The following is a 17,726-nucleotide window of genomic DNA, read 5'->3' as shown; positions in this document are numbered from 1 at the left end:
GTAGAATCTTAGAAAATATTCTGAGTTCAAACATAATGAAGTATCTCAAACAGTATCTCTTCCATGCCAACCAGCAAGGATTCTGAGAACATTGATCATGTGAAATCCAACTCGCACTTTTCTCACATGAGAAACTGAAAGCTTTGGATGAAGGTGGTCAGGTAGGTGTAGTATTTCTTGATTGCCAAAAAGCATTTGACTCAGTATAACACATACCATAATTGTCAGAATTTTGAACATATGCAGTAACAAGTGAGATTTGTGACTGGGTTAAGGAGTTTTTGGTAGGGAGGACACAGTATGTTATCTTGGATGCAGAGTCATCATCAGAAGTACAAGTAACTTTGGGTGTGCCCCAGAGAAGTGAGTTGGGACCCTTGCTGTTCATATTGTATATTAATGACCTTGTGGACAATATTAATAGTAATCTCAGATTTTTTGCAAATGATGCAGCTATCTATAATGAAGTACTGTCTGAAAGAAGCTGCATGAATATTCAGCAGTCAGATTGTGACAAGATTTCAAAGGGATGCAAAGACTGACAACTTACTTTCATTATTCGGAAATGTAAAACTGTGCACTTCACAAAATGAAAGATATATAATATCACCATAACATCACTGAGCCACAGTTTGAATCAGCCAGTTCATACAAATACCTGGTTGTAACAGTTTGTAGGGATATGAAATGGAATGATTACATAGGCTCTGTTGTGGGTAAAGCAGGTGGTACACTTTGGCTTATTGATAAAATGCTGGGGAAGTGCAATCAGTCCACAAAGGAGATCGCTTACAAGTCATTTGTGTGACCCATTCTTGAATACTGCTCAAATGTGTGGGACCCATACCAAATAGGACTAACAGGGGATATTAAACATATACAGAGAAGGACAGCATGAGTGGTCACAGATGTGTCTGAGCCAATGGAGAATGTTACAGTCAAGCTGAATAAACTAAACTGGGAAACTGTTGACAATAGACATAAATTACCCCATGGAAGTCTACAAATGAGGTTTCAAGAACTGGCTCTGAATGATGACTCTAGGAATATACTACAACCCCCTATGTAGCACTCACATACGGATCATGAGAAGAAGATTAGAATAATTACAGCATGCACAGAGGCATCAAACAATCATTCTTTTTGCACTACATGCGTGAATGGAACAGGAAGAAACCCTAATAACTGGTACAGTAGGACATACCGCCTCTAAGTGCATGGTAATTAATCTAATCTTGTCTTCATGGTTCCTATGGAAGCAAGAGAGGTGTTTGCAGTATATTCATAGTTTCCTTGTTTAATGCTGGCTATTGAAACTTTGTAAATGAGTTTTCATGAGATAGTTGGCATCTATCTTGAGGATCAGACAGCTCAGGGTTTTCGGTATCAATATGATGCTCTCCCATTGGTCAGTCAAACCTTTAACCATTCCTGCCACTGTTATTTTTATACATTCAGTATCTTGAACTTGAGCGATATTTTAGGATGGATGCCACAACTGTAGGATTTTGCAAATAAAGACTTATATGAAAGATAGTGAGTACTGCCACTGTGTGTTGCTGTTGATAAGTTTGTAATAAAAATTGCTTCTTTATTGCTCTTTGATCATTCAGTGGCTGGTGAATAATTTTTTTCTTTGCATGTTGAAGTAGTATGACTCTCTGAATAATGTTTAAATAGACATAAAATATTGTTGATTATAAAAATTGGGACTACATGTTATCATATTACAGGTTTCTTAAGCACTGGAGATTCAGTTCTTCCTGGGAACAATGGATTTAAGGATCAGGTGATGGCTCTCAAATGGGTACAGCAGAATATTGCTTCGTTTGGAGGTGACCCAGACAATGTGACAGTCAGTGGTTACAGTGCAGGGTCTGCCAGTGTATATCTGCACATGCTGTCTCCAATGTCTAGAGGTATATAGCAATTATCATAATACTGATATTATAAGGTAGTAAGTACAAGGGTAAGTCAATTATCATCCACAAAGTAGTTAAAAATTTTTATTGTGATCAAATAGGAAACTTATAAGAACATCATTTTTAACATAGTCTCCTGGCATTTCAATGCACTTGGTCCATTGTTGTACAAGCTTCCTGATGCCCTCACAGAAGAAGGTCCTTGGTTGATCTGTGAGCCAGGAATGCACCGCTTCTTTCACTGCTTCATCTGAGGCAAATCGACAGCTCCTTAATGCTTGTTTGAGTGGACCGAACAAGTGATAGTCAGAATGGGCAAGATCTGGACTATATGGAGAATGATCCAATACTTCAAACTTGAGTTTCTGAAGCATTTCAGGAGTGTACAAGTGCTTTTGTTTATGCAACTATGTGAGTTAATTTGCGACCCATCTTGCACAAACTTTATGAAACCCAAGTCTGTTGAGGATGATTTCATAGGCAGAACCATAAGTAATTTGCAGATGATGTGCCACTTTGTTAATAGTTAATTGTCTGTCTAAGAGAATCATTTCATGTGAATGCTCAATGGTTTCTTCATTTGTGGGGGTAAACAGTCGTCCAGCTCCTTCAACATGCATAACACTTGTGCGACCATTTCAGAATTTTTCAATCCATTCGTGGACACTCCATTGTGGGAAAACACTGTTCCTGTACTGTACCGAAAGTCTTCGATGAGTTTTGGCCCCTGATACACCTTCTGACCACAAAAAACGGATCACTGAATGTTGCTCTTCTTTGGTGCAAATAGACAGCAGAGTACCCATGATTAATAACACGGTAGTAACAACAAAACTAACATAGCAGCTTGAAAATTGCAAAGATATAATAACAAACAAACAAAGCATGCATCATCAATGTAAAATGACTGTATTACCAAAATAAACAAAAATATAACTAAATTGCAGATAATAATTGACTTACCCTCGTACAAATCACAAACTTAACTCAATGTTTTTGAAATGCAGGGAAAAAGAGTACCATGTTGAATAGAAATCTGAAAATGGAAATTGAAATAAAATGAAATTATGTTTTTTTAATCACAACAAGGTCAAAGTACAGCATTTTTCATATTACTGACAGCAGTTTTGAGGACCAATAATCACACTGGGACTGAAACAAAGGCTGATATAAAGTGTATAAAGTAGGAGATAAAACACCAAATTTGGTCTATCAAAATTGTTCCACAGTGGATTGTACTATTGTTCCTCTTCCTCATTGTTGAATGGATTCTGAAATGACAGACATGTAGGTAAGTGACTGCTGAACAGAAAATCAACTAACATTGCTCAACAGAGAAATGTCGACTGTGCCTGATGGGACATCTATATGATTACATGTAGATCATGCGGAAGAACTTCTTTCCCTTCTAGCAGCAGTTCCTCATAGGTCACTAGAGTAATAAAACAAGCCAAGGGATTGCGATATAGTACAGATCATTCCTGTTTTCAAGAATGTAAACAGTAGGCCTATGTCACTTAAATCAATTGTTTGCAGAAATGTGGAACATGATTTATGCTAGAGACCAAGAATTCCCTCTGTGCTAATTAATATCAATTCCACAAGCAGCACTCTTGTGAAATACATCTCACACTATTCATCAATGAGATGAAGATGGTACCCAAGTTGATACTGTATCCCGTAACTTGTAGAAGACTTTCATACTGTCCAACACTGCCACATCAAAAGAAAATATGAGCCATATCAGACTAGGTTTGTCGTTGGATTGACATCTTCATCACATCTAGAACACAGTACACTGATCATAATGGGTGAGATATTATCAGACATGAAACATCAGAAGATCCATGAGGCTGTTTACAGATGCTCTTGTATACAGAAAAATCCCAAAGGTACAAAACTACAGCAAAATACAGGAAGATCTGCAGATGACTGAAGTTGAGTGCAAGGGGTTGGATGCTGAAAAAAAAAAAAGTTTGATCACATTAATGGCAATGAATCACTTGAAAAAGGAATAACTATAAAATATCTGGGAATTTTGTGTCCAGAATAAACTTAAGTAGAATCACCACACAAAATGAAATGCAGGAAAGGTAGGTGTCACACTGAGATTAATTGAAAACATTGTAGGGTAATGTATTTCACCCGTAAAGGAGTTCACTTAACAAAATCCCACTTAAATGAATGGGTCCTTACAGGATAGGATTAATACAGCAGATAAAGAAGACCCAAAGGAAGGCACCATGTTTCGTCATGAATTTGTTTTGTGAGCACAACAGCATCATAGAGATGCTGACTAAATTCCAGCGGCAGCTGCTGTAAGACAGGCAGTGGGTATCATGGAGAAGTTTTAGTGTTAAAATTATGAAAGCATAATAGCTTCCAAGAAGAGCCACACAACCTATTACTCCTGCCTAAATATTTATCTCACAAAATAATCGAGATGGAAAAATTGCATACATTCAAGTTCACACAGAGGATTACAAACTATCATTTTACATGCAACACTGTCTTTGATATAGTCATTTAGTTGAACACTTCAAAGGTATTCCAGTAGAGTTCACTATGACACATCAGATAAAATGAGCTGTCAATGTGAGAGCCACATTATTATTATTTTAATGCAAAATAGCCTGTTGTCAAAGAGATATGCGGCAAGTTTGTAGCTAGTAAGAACACAGAAATCAGTAGTTCATTGTTGGTGATATATCTGAACAGGTGCAAGATCTCACATGATATAATGGAAAAATCCTCTTGATTTGCTTTGATCTATGACCAAATTTCCCAATTTTATTGTACACTCCTCTTCACAAAGATTCTACAGTATCAAGTGGCCTAAAAATTGTATCACTGTAGGATAATTATGAACATTTTAGAAAGTAATAAATACTTCATAAAAATATTTGATTACCTCTTCTGAAAGAAGCCTCTTTCAAGTAGTCGCGCTAATTCATCTATTCGTTTTCACACTAGCCTGTACAGAACTCACCACGAGAAATATCTCTCAAGGATGTGTTGATACATCTTCTCAGAGAAATTTGCAAAAAATGATGATAAGGTCCTTTGATAAAATCCACATTTGCTGGTTGTAAAACAGCTTTTCCATGGTCTGTCCTGATTGCATTAATTTTTTAAAATCATCAGATTCAGTTCACCATGAACCATCCTAAGATCTGACTACATCGGGGAGTTATCCATGCAATTATCAGCAAAATTTGCATGCTACATCAAAGCATAACATAGTCATTATTTTAACCAGTGATGTAGCATGTACATTTTGCTGATAGCTGGATGGTTTACTCTCGTAACTAATACAGTCAGATATGAGAATGGCTAATGTTACACTGAAATTGGTCATTTTAAAAAATTAATGTGTTCAAAATATATAACAAAAATTCTGTTTCAGTAATCTGTTCCAGAACTTTTCAAAAGTAGATGCATTTGGCTCTAGGAACTCAAAATCAAGCACAGAAGTGGTTTATTTCACATTTAAAAAGAGAACAAAAGTGAATGAGTAAGTGTGTTATGGTGGGATGACCTCTCATACAGAGCTAGTATTTGGCACTTCTCCTTGACTCTTGTGGTTGTCTGCGAAGACATTCCCCACCATATCTCTCTGTACTTCATGCTGTCTTCTAATGTGACTAAGATAGAGATGCATCACTGCCTCTGCGTTTCTTGGTCATGTTCATACAGTTATGTTTCATTGTCAGTTTTTAACTGATCTGCCTGTTCCTACAACATATGACAAAACATCCAATAGCTGCAGACTGCAGTCACATAAAGGATATTATGTAAAATGAATAGATTGGTTCTCTTTGAAAGTATATTTAATGTATGGTTTCACTGAATCAATTAAAAGTTACTGAAAACTGAAAGAGGGGTGAAAAAAATCCTACCATTTTACAAGGCAATGGCCTAATTTGAAACTATAGGATGTTAGTATCCTCATTTAAACTACACTGCTGACACTATTTTGATATTAGGCAGTACATGAAACTAGAAATCCAACTGAGATTTCTAAAACTCAACCCATAATGTAAGTTACAACAACATATTAAATCAGATATTGTCATTATATGCCATTCTTAAATGAACTGAAATTGATTAGAACTTAATTGTTGAAAAGTTTGTCAAATCCAATTCAGAACTCCTTGGGAAGTGATTACCAGGTACTGGTAACTAGCATTTCTAATCCAAGTGCAGGGCTCAGCAAGATCACCTTTAATTTAGGCTTCCTTGGAAAGAATCTTGGGAAGGAAGAACATGTAATAATAGGATAGTTTGAGCTGAAACCTTGATTTGATTTTTATTTGGTCCTGTTGATTACATATTGTACAGATGGTTACCAGTAATATAGGACAAAGCAAGTGAAATAATACAGAACTGCATGTGCGTTTTATATGTCACATATATACTGCTTTACTCGGTTTCTAAGAACCAATGTTTGCATATAATATTACAGCCAGAATTTTACTGGCATAAATTTAATTGTAAGCTTAAGCATGTAGAATAAATAAAAGTACACATTTTTATTCTAATAACACAAATAATTTACATTTTATAATCGATATTTAATATGAAATTCAGAATTACATCTTTATGACCTAAGTAAAAATGTCACATTTTTTCTGTTAAGAGTGTCTTTTTACCAAGTTGTTTTCTTTGTTCTTACACTAATGGATGCCTAGTAACTCTAAGAATTCACTAATTTTATTACAAAAGTTTGATCTGTGAGGCATGTTCTTAGTTTCCTTTTGAATACCTGTATGTTATTAATTTCCTTTTTTATACTGATGGGGAGCTTATTGTATACGTTTATACCTGACTCAGTAACTCCATTGCATATTTTTGTGAGAGTTGCAGAGGTTTGGTGAAAATCTGTCACCTGCATTGTGCCATGACTATGAATGTCACAGTATTTCTGAAATAATTTCATGTTGCTGGCTACAGAAATCATCCATGAGTATGTGTACTGATTGACCTGTAATAGCAAATATCATGAGTTATTTGAAAAGCCCCTGCAGGATGTTCTGTCAGAGACCCCATAAATGTAGCTCACTGCTCATTTTTTTAACTTTGAAGATATTTTCAGCTCTTGCAGCATTTCCCAGAAGATTAAGCCATAGAAGAGTATAAAATGGAAATATGCAAAATCTGATAACAGCATATTTCACTGTCAACAAAGTGAGAAATGGTTCATAGTGCGAAGCAAGCTGAGTTAAGTTTCTTGACCAGCTGATCGATTTGCTCCTTCCATTTTAAAAGACTGTCTGTCTGATTGTCTAAGAATTTTGTATGCATGGTTTCATTAATTTTCTGATTGTTAAATCCATTTCAGAAACTTAAAGTGTTTTATTTGTTGCCTGAAACCATACAGACTAGTTTTTGAAAAATTTAGGGTTAGGCTATTTGCTGCGACCATTTGTGTACTTGGTTATTGTCTGTCAGGGATGTATCCTGCACTGTGGAGTTGGGCACCTTGATCAGAATACTTGTATCATCAGCTCTGTCTTTAATTATAATTGGTAGATCATTAACTTAGATCAAGAAAATCAGTGGCCCAGGGATCAAACCCTGGGAGTCTGCATTTCCCCTGAGTTTATTGTTACACCTGCCCCCATTAAGAACACTCTCTGTTTCCTTTTGTGTAAATAATATTCTAGCCAAGTTAAAGGCTAGCCTCTGATGCCATAATGTGGAAGCTTTTTAACAGTGTGTTGTAGTCTACAGAGACAAATGCCTTAGCATGTTCACTAAGGATCCCCACTGGATACCTTTTGAAATTTAGTTCACCTACAATTTCATCTGTCTGGCTAAATATTGCTCTCTCTGTGGAGAATCCCTTATGAAAGTTTAACTGTGCAGATGTCACTGAGCTATTTTGAATTACGTGGCAATAAATCCTATGATACACTTGTCTCTCAAATATCTTTGAGAACACAAGCAATGAGAGATGAACTAATAGTTAGATATTACATTCCTCACTCCACTTTTGTGGACTGGCAGAGGTATCAACTGTTTTAGTCTATCTGGAAATACCCCAGTTTCTACTGACTGGCTACACAAATGGTACAATATGTGACAATGTGCCTATGATAGCATACTATTTTATTTTACTTAGCAAAACCAGTTAACTGCCTCTGAGTTTGGTTTTCATAAAGGGTTGTCCACACAGAAAGCGATACAAGACCCAACAAATGAAGTGCTAATAGAGCTAAGGAAGAAAAATTGTCCTGTTGGTATATTCTACTGCCTTGCCAAAGTATTGTATTGTGTGCATCACAAAAATCTGCCTAGCCAACTTAAGTGTTAAGACATTAATGGCAATGGTCTTGCATGATTGAAATCTTCCCTCTATAACAGAAAGCTGAGGGTCTCATTAACAGACTCTATCTCAGGCATGAAAATAACCTGACAATGTGATGTACCACATGGATTGGTGCTGGATCCACTCTTAAAAGGACACTTCAAATACTGTAATGTTTATTAGTGACACAAGCATACTAACCAAGGGTTCAAACTCCCTTAGCAGATACAACTCCAATGATAGCTGAACAGGCCTAAAAGTGGTTCACAGCTAACAGTTTGTTACTCTCACAATGGCTCATATTATGCACTTTGAAAATAGCATAATGATCTTTTAGCACCAGAATAGACATTAATGGCCGTACAATGAATGAAGTACAGTTTGTAAAATTCCTTGGGGTCTAAATAGGTAGTAATTTAAAATGGAGTCAACACATGGATAAACTAATGACATTCAGTTCAATTTGTTATAGCATAAGAAGCACCTCTCAATATGTTGACCTAAAGACAAGAAAGTTAGCTTATTTTGCATATATTCACTCCCCATTGTCTTACGGAATTATCTTCTGGGGCAGTGCACGTAAAGTAAACAGTTGTTAAATTCAGTTTAAACTGAACTTTGATATAAAAAGTCAGTTAATATGAAGATGCAAATGCTGATGAAGCCATTATTTCATCACAGAGATATCTCTGTGACAAAGTGGTGGCCTCATCATCTTCTGACACCACCTGCTGGAGAACTGATATCCTTTGTACTCTCTACACATGGGAGCTCCTTCAAGAATTTTTAAAACACAGAGTTTTCAAGGTACATGTGGGTTCTGCCTTCTCAGACACCTTTACCAACGAAAATGGTGTGCCTCAGGTTCCATCCTGAGTGTCGTCCTCTTTGCTGTCACCATTAACAGTGTTATGGCCTGTCTCCCACCAGGCATCTCCGACTCTCTTTTCGTTAACGATTTTGCCATCTATTGCAGTTCTCCACAGACTTGTCTCATTGAGCGGTGTCTTCAGCAATGCATCTTTACTCATGAAGCATTGACAATGGCTTTCATTTTTCCACTGACAAAACAGTTTGTATGAATTTCTGGCAGCACAATTGGTTTCTTCCATGTCTTCAAGTCTTGGGCCTGTTGCTCTTCTGTTTGTTGAAACTACAAAAATCCTGGGGCTCATGCTCAATAGGAAACTTTCATGATCCTCCCATGTGTCTTACCTGGCCACTGCTATACACGGTCCCTCGGTGTCCTGTGTGTCCTCAGCAATACTCTCTGGGGAGCAGATCAGACCAGCCTCCTCCGTTTGTACTGATCCCTTGTTTATTTGAAAATAGACTATGGGTGTTTCATTTATTCATCTGCATGTCCATCCATTTTATGCTGCCTCAATACAATCCATCATCATGGAATCCGTTTGGCCACTGGCACCTTTTATACTAGCCTGGTTGAGAGTCTGTATGCAGAAGCTGTCAAACTCCTGCTGTCATACCGCTGTGACTTTCTCTGCAACAGATTCGCAAGCCGTCTGTCTGCCTCTTTTCTCGGTGACTCCTTTGATCGCCAGTATGGGGCACATCCCTTTTCTCTGTTACCTTCTGGAGTTTGCTGTCAGCTATTGCTTTGGCAGCTTAATTTCATGCAATCTGCCATTTTCCCAGTGGGTGTGACCCCTTCATCACCTTGACTTTGTGTGTGTGGCTCCTGTTCACCTTGAATTTCATTCGCTTCCTAAGGACACCACTTGAAACTTGCTCTGTCGCCATAAGTTTCTTGACCTTCACACAGAACTTTGTGGTAGTACCTTTGTGTACACTGATGGCTTTTGGACTGACCATGGTGTCGGGTGTGCCTTCGTCATTGGCACCAATGATTTTCGGTATAAGCTTCTGGAACACTGCTCAGTATTTACAGAAGAGCTCTTCATCCCGTATCAGACCAAGCAGTACATCTGGTGATGCAGGCTTTTCAATTGTGTCATCTGCTCTGACTCTCTCAGCACTTCGGGACCTGTGTGTGCTGTACACCGTCCATCCCTTAGTGCAACGGGTCCAGGAGAGCTTTCACTTGCTCACTCTTGATGGAGTCACTGTGATGTTTATGTGGGTCCCTGGTCATGTCGGTCCTACAGGGGGCAAGGCCACTGACACTGCTGCCAATGTTGCAGTCCTTGTATCTCAGCCCACTAGTTCTTTCATTCCATCCAATGATCTGTGTGTTGCCATCTGTCGGCAGGTGGCGTCACTTTGGCATGACTGGTCGTCTTCCCTTCATGGGAACAAACACCAGGGAATTAAACTTCCTAACGGCTTGGCTGACCACCTCTCGGCCCTCCCGTCACCAGGAGATTCGCCATTCGTTCCCCACAACTTTATGCTCATTGTCCTCGACCTTTGATGGTATATCATTTCCTGACAGAATGCCATTCTTTTAACCACTTATGTTCTAATTTATGTTTGCCGTCAGAGCTATTGGCAGTTTTAGCGAATGATGCGCAGGCTGTCAACCACTTTTACTTTTTATCCATTGTAGCAATACGGCGAAGGACATTTAATCTTTAGTTCAGGACCTCCATTGTCCTTATGGCTCATTTTATGGCGCTTTCTCCCAGAGAAAGTCCCTGTTTTTAGTTGTCTTTCCTTCTGTTGATTGGGCTTAATGTGTAATTGCTTTTAACTCCTTGTTCTCCTTCGTGTTATAAGGTTCTGACATGGGCGCGTATGACCTTAGCTGTTTTTGCACCCTAAAACAAAAGCTTCTGATGCTTGGTAATGGATGCTTTTCATCTGAAACCAGTCATCAAAACATTGTAATTTGCAACTGAGACTAAATACAGTGAACTATATTCTGGCACTTGCTTTTCTCTGTGCCACCATGGCAAATATTACTATTAAGTAGAAGGTCATCCTTTTCTAGATAACATCTCTGTTTTTTTTTTCAGTGCTACAACATTATTTAAAGTTGCTACATAGTCCGCATTGAAAGTACAAATTGCTTTTTCAGGCTTGTTTCATAAAGGAATTGCAATGAGTGCAGGTGTTCAATCAATTGTTATAAAGGACCCATTGCAACAAGCCAAGAAGCAAGCAAGAATGCTAAACTGCCCTGACACATCATCAGAGCAGATTGTTAATTGTCTGAAAGGAAAGGATGCCATAGAGATTGCAGAAACACTACCACAGTTTTTTGTAAGTGTCATGTACTTATTAAGAACATAATAAAATCAAACAAAAGATTTTATATTGTCACACATGCTAATAGACTAGAAAATTGTCAATACTGGGAAATGGCAGTGAGAAGCATCACACATCTGTCATATCTGGTTGTTTATTTTAAACATTTGCTGTCAGCTATTTTTGTTATATACTTAACAAAGTCACGAACTAGTATGTTTCATTCATATTTACAAAATATTGCTTGTAGGCAAAAAGAGTGTAACTGATTTAACCATTTTGATATACTGCAAGATGAAATGACTGTTTTTTATTAAGTGTGCAGATAATGATGTGCTTGTATAGCTTAACATGCAGTGCAGTATCTTGTGAAACAGGGAAGTGAACCAGGCCCAGATAGAAGCTGTACAGTGGATTAATGACGTTGGTCTGGTACACCAGCCAGCCTAAGTGTAGTTTTTCACACTTGTTTAGGTGAATTCTAGGCTTGTTCCCAATCTCCACCTCCAAAAATACCATAGACAAACAGCTAACATATGATAAAACACAGAACAAAGTATACATGAATCACAGACATGGTTTTTCTCCCATAGGTTAATTGAAGACTGTTGAGGTGGGAAGGGCATCCAGCAAATAAGTTAAAATAATAAAAATAAATCTGATAGGGCATGAAAACAGGGCACCCCATATAACAAGATAAATATTAGGAAAGAGAGATTAATTGTATTAATATAGTTTGAAAGGGAACTGACAATTTTAAATCTTTCTGCTAATTTGTCCAGTTATCTTAATTGTGTATAATGCCAATGTTCGTCACTTCTATTTTAAGAATGTTTCCTATTGTACCTTATCTACATGGCCACATGAACCAAAGTTGAGTTATCGCCTCAGTCTTTTGCCTCTTCTATCATTTTTGGTTTTCATCCATGCTACTGTGAGTTCCCATTCTGGCTATAGCTTTTCTGACTCCATCCTGCCATGTCAACTTTGACCCACTAAGGCATCTCCTTCCTTGTGGCTTCCCTTGTAGCACTTTTTTTTACCATCCCTTCTCAGTACATGTCCCATCCATTCAATCTATCTGTTTCTTGTTCCTACCATCACATCTTGCTCACTGTACAATGCATAGGTTTCTGTGTTCTTTCTTCTGCTGAAATTATATGCCCAAAAATTGGTTCAAAACTTTTCAAAACACTTTGTTTTTGAAGATGATAATTTTCCTCTCTATCTTCCCTGTCAGTATTCACATCTTGGCCACGTATGCTAAGACAGTTGCCTTGAAAATACTTAGTTTTGATGTCTTTTTTAGCATTTGATGGTGAATAGTTTATTCATTGCAAATATGCAATTCTTGTAGATCTTATATGGTTCATTATTTTCTTCTCTGCATTATTTACTCCAATTAACAGTATTTCCTAGGTATTCGAAGGATCCAGTCTTCATAAACAAAATTCTTCCCATCTCTACTATTTCCTCCTCTTATTATCTGCCTTTTTTGTTATCGTACATAACATTCCTCTTCAATAGACTTCAAACCCACTTTTTATGCCCCCTCAACTAACACTGTAGCAGTCTTTTATAGTCCATCATCCTCCTCTGATACAAGAATAGTACTTTTGAGAAAAGCTAATAATTTCACTTTATCATCTATGCTGAAATCTCTGCAAATCGATGATGCCTTTTTTAGTGTCTTCTCCAGTATCAGGTTAAGTAGGCTAGGGAAACTGCAGTCTGTACTTCATACTCATATTCAATACAAAACATTCATATTCTCTGCCTTCATCTTTCACCTAACACTTAGTTTCCTCAATGCAAATTCTATAGTCTGATTAAAATAACTTGACAGTTGAATCTTCACGGGCAGACTCTCCAATCAGAGGGCTCATCACCACCCCCGAACCATTTGCTGTTGCCAAACTGCCTCAACAATCGGTCAGTTCACCCCCCCCCCCCCCCCCCCCCCCCCCACACACACACACGAGATGCATGCGTTTCATACATGGCACTAGAGCCTTCTGCACAAGACGGGATTCAGTGTTACATGTATTATAATCACAGAGATTGGTACATTAGTAAAGTTTTGCACAACATTACGTGAAGCCAAATTTTTGAAGGTTGCAATTCATCGTTGCTACTGGAATAGGAGTCACAAATGAACAGCATTAAGCATGGGAGTGTTGTAGTGTAGTGGTAAGCACATGAACTTGTCGTGTGGGAAGTTGTGGCTTCGAAACTCATGAAGGACAGCGAACTTTTTTATTTCTAAATCTAATCAAAATACTGTAATTATTATTTTTGCAGTTAATTGATTTAGATGTATTTTTTTATTTTCTAATACTTTGCCACATTATTTTCACTAAAGTATTGACAATTTTATTCGCCCTTATTTTTCTTCCTATCATTCTTTTTTCATTTGGAATTTGCCAGTAACACCTATAATCTACAACCAAGTCCCAAACAGGAATGTTCATTGGTTGGTTAAGTGGCAGTTTGTGTAGCCAATGTAAGGATAGTTTCAGGTAACTAATTGATGACAGTGAGAAATTACAGTTCGTTGTTTAGTGCTGAAACTGAAATTTTTCTGTCTTGAGTTTGCTCATAGAGGTTAGCTTTAATTGCCTTGAATAAAGTGATAGTTTTGCCACAGAATGTTGACCACAAATCATGAGGTTGTTGTCACAGTTCAGTCACTGGTCACTTAAAATCAGCAGTTGACAGAGCATCTTGCATTTCCATCATACCTGCCATGGCTGCTTCCAACTTTGCTCCACCTTACAAATTAACAGCATTTGTGAAGTGCCCACTGTGTTTCTGTGTTGCGGATAACTGAGTGGTAGCTGGCAACACTGAATGGCAAGTGACAGATGACAACTATCAAATACACTCCTGGAAATGGAAAAAAGAACACATTGACACCGGTGTGTCAGACCCACCATACTTGCTCCGGACACTGCGAGAGGGCTGTACAAGCAATGATCACATGCACGGCACAGCGGACACACCAGGAACCGCAGTGTTGGCCGTTGAATGGCACTAGCTGCGCAGCATTTGTGCATCGCCGCCGTCAGTGTCAGCCAGTTTTCCGTGGCATATGGAGCTCCATCGCAGTCTTTAACACTGGTAGCATGCCGCGACAGCGTGGACGTGAACCGTATGTGCAGTTGACGGACTTTGAGCGAGGGCGTATAGTGGGCATGCGGGAGGCCGGGTGGACGTACCGCCGAATTGCTCAACACGTGGGGCGTGAGGTCTCCACAGTACATCGATGTTGTCGCCAGTGGTCGGCGGAAGGTGCACGTGCCCGTCGACCTGGGACCAGACCGCAGCAATGCACGGATGCACGCCAAGACCGTAGGATCCTACGCAGTGCCGTAGGGGACCACACCGCCACTTCCCAGCAAATTAGGGACGTGTTGCTCCTGGGGTATCGGCGAGGACCATTCGCAACCGTCTCCATGAAGCTGGGCTACGGTCCCGCACACCGTTAGGCCGTCTTCCGCTCACGCCCCAACATCGTGCAGCCCATCTCCAGTGGTGTCACGACAGGCGTGAATGGAGGGACGAATGGAGACGTGTCGTCTTCAGCGATGAGAGTCGCTTCTGCCTTGGTGCCAATGATGGTCGTATGCGTGTTTGGTGCCGTGCAGGTGAGCGCCACAATCAGGACTGCATACGACCGAGGCACACAGAGCCAACACCCGGCATCATGGTGCGGGGAGCGATCTCCTACACTGGCCGTACACCACTGGTGATCGTCGAGGGGACACTGAATAGTGCACGGTACATCCAAACCGTCATCGAACCCATCGTTCTACCATTCCTAGACCAGCAAGGGAACTTGCTGTTCCAACAGGACAATGCACGTCCGCATGTATCCCGTGCCACCCAACGTGCTCTAGAAGGTGTAAGTCAACTACGCTGGCCAGCAAGATCTCCGGATCTGTCCCCCATTGAGCATGTTTGGGACTGGATGAAGCGTCGTCTCACGCGGTCTGCACGTGCAGCACGAACGCTGGTCCAACTGAGGCGCCAGGTGGAAATGGCATGGCAAGCCGTTCCACAGGACTACATCCAGCATCTCTACGATCGTCTCCATGGGAGAATAGCAGCCTGCATTGCTGCGAAAGGTGGATATACACTGTACTAGTGCCGACATTGTGCATGCTCTGTTGCCTGTGTCTATGTGCCTGTGGTTCTGTCAGTGTGATCATGTGATGATCTGACCCCAGGAATGTGTCAATAAAGTTTCCCCTTCCTGGGACAATGAATTCACGGTGTTCTTATTTCAATTTCCAGGAGTGTAATTTCAATCAGACTACAGTCAGTTTGCTCAGTTTCAAAGATATTCCTGGTTCTCCTATCCTGTTTCATATACTCAGAAAAGTGATGGCTTTTTTTAAGGAATGTCTCACAAATAACTACAATGTGCATTGCTTAAAAACAGTGTAAGCCTAAGACAATGCAGTGTAGTTAACTCCTTGTTTTTTATTACTTTTATAGGAATGGGGTTGGGATCCTATGGTTGTATTTGGTGTTATTGTTGAAAAAGATTTTGGAGATGGGGCTGACAGATTCATAACTGTAGATCCCACTGAACAACTACTCTCTGGAGATTTTGCTCAAGTTCCATTGATAACAGGAACCACCAAAGATGAATTCTCCTGGATAGCTTTGGGTAAGTAATCTGCACTAAGGATGACCTGATATTTTTAAAAAAATAATAATATTACTGAATAAACATAGTGATCACGTAGAAAAATTTAAGGAAATTACATCTCACACAAATGTGTACTAGCAATCATTCTTCCCACACACAGTAAGTAAATGGAACGAGAAGTAATGTTAATTCAGAATATAGCAAAAAGTAAATTCTGACACACAATTCACAGTAATTCATAGAGTATAGATGTAAATTTAGGTGACATGGGCAAAAGTAAGAACAATGTTGCATCTTGAGTGTCAACAAAGACTGCTTGGAGCTGGTAGACAGAATGCAAGAAAGAGTTTTGTTCATCAGACTACTACTTAAATTTCATCACATGCAACACTCCATATAATATAGCAAAATTGGTAGTTGTAATTTGGTTTCATGGATGGCTGTTTGTCTTCACATGGAAAGTGTGGGGTATATCAGATACTGCAATGACACATCGTAGTTGAGTGTTGTTATGTGGAATCTTTTTATCCACTTCACAATTGGGAACTGAGCTCAATTTCACTGTGTATTCCAAGATGGTATTCACCATTTCAGTAGAAATCCTCATGCAAGATGTCAGGTCAGGTGTTTAGTTAAAGGAGGCTACAGTGGTACTAAAACCGATGTATTGTCCAGCGATTATGAGTCTGTACAGTATGGTGTTCAAAATTTGCAATTAACAGTTTACTGTTTCAGAACCATTCTTTTGGGGCATTCATTTTTGTTTTTTTAATTTTCAACTTGTGTTTAAGAAAAATATGGCAGTTAATGCAGACTTAATGTTTGCTAATATGTTTTACCTTTAACTACAACTATTTAATATTTCAGTGATTCTCAACAATGGTCTGGCAGAAAATATGACAGAAAATTATGAGACAGTATTCCCAATTTCATTTCTTTATGAGCGAGATACACCACACTCGCTAGAAGTCAGCAGAGAGCTGAGAAAGTTTTATCTTCAAGACAAACCAATAACAAATGACTCTGCAACTGGGCTTGGACAAGTAAGTAAGAAACTAGCTACATACACTGTATTTGTAAGTATATGGCACAACTTATATAAAAATCGCACAAGGGTTTTGTGATGTCCAGTTTACAACTGTTTCCCCAACTCAACATTCTGATAAGAAACTTACACTGCAAACATTTTTATTATTTTCTTCATTTACAGGAATGAATGACGAAACAACAATAAAATTTGAGCAACAGTATTTATGTGTATAAAATGTGTATAGAAAAAGTAGACTTCAGGATATAATTCTGACAAAAAATAATAATAATAATAATAATAATAATAATAATAATAATAATAATAATAATAATAATAATAAAGAGGTTAATGTCAACTAATGTCCAGAGAAGTATGACTATGCAGATTTTCACCAACACAGTACCACTATCAACACTCACACTTTTTGGAGTGTGCTTTGCATTGTTCATTTTGCAGAGTTGTCCGTGAGTGAGGGTATGCCATAAAGCTTGGGTACAGTAGTAAGCGGTTGATATTAGGCATAAGTAGAGGTTATATTCGTGTATGGAGTGGTAATTTACAGGATGAATAGGAATATCTTTATCAAGCAGATGCTGTTTTTGAGGAATTGCTTTCTTTGTGCATATACGTCAGTGGCAG

General features: G+C 38.7%; 1 protein-coding gene across 2 annotated transcripts in view; it reads left to right on the top strand.

Annotated features, from left to right (window-relative positions):
- Positions 1-17,726, top strand: part of LOC126162996 (esterase E4-like) — a 292,795-nt gene that overhangs the window by 263,296 nt on the left and 11,773 nt on the right. For both annotated transcript variants that reach the window (XM_049919858.1, XM_049919856.1), the window contains exons 4-7: positions 1,734-1,919; positions 11,231-11,415; positions 15,901-16,075; positions 16,925-17,100. In XM_049919858.1, coding sequence (XP_049775815.1) covers positions 1,734-1,919; positions 11,231-11,415; positions 15,901-16,075; positions 16,925-17,100 — 722 coding nt within the window. The remainder of the gene's footprint in view (positions 1-1,733; positions 1,920-11,230; positions 11,416-15,900; positions 16,076-16,924; positions 17,101-17,726) is intronic.

Source organism: Schistocerca cancellata, chromosome 2 (genome assembly GCF_023864275.1).
Source record: "Schistocerca cancellata isolate TAMUIC-IGC-003103 chromosome 2, iqSchCanc2.1, whole genome shotgun sequence".
NCBI lineage: Eukaryota > Metazoa > Arthropoda > Insecta > Orthoptera > Acrididae > Schistocerca > Schistocerca cancellata.
Note: the sequence above shows the minus strand (reverse complement) of the source record. Positions and strands in the feature narration are given on the sequence as shown.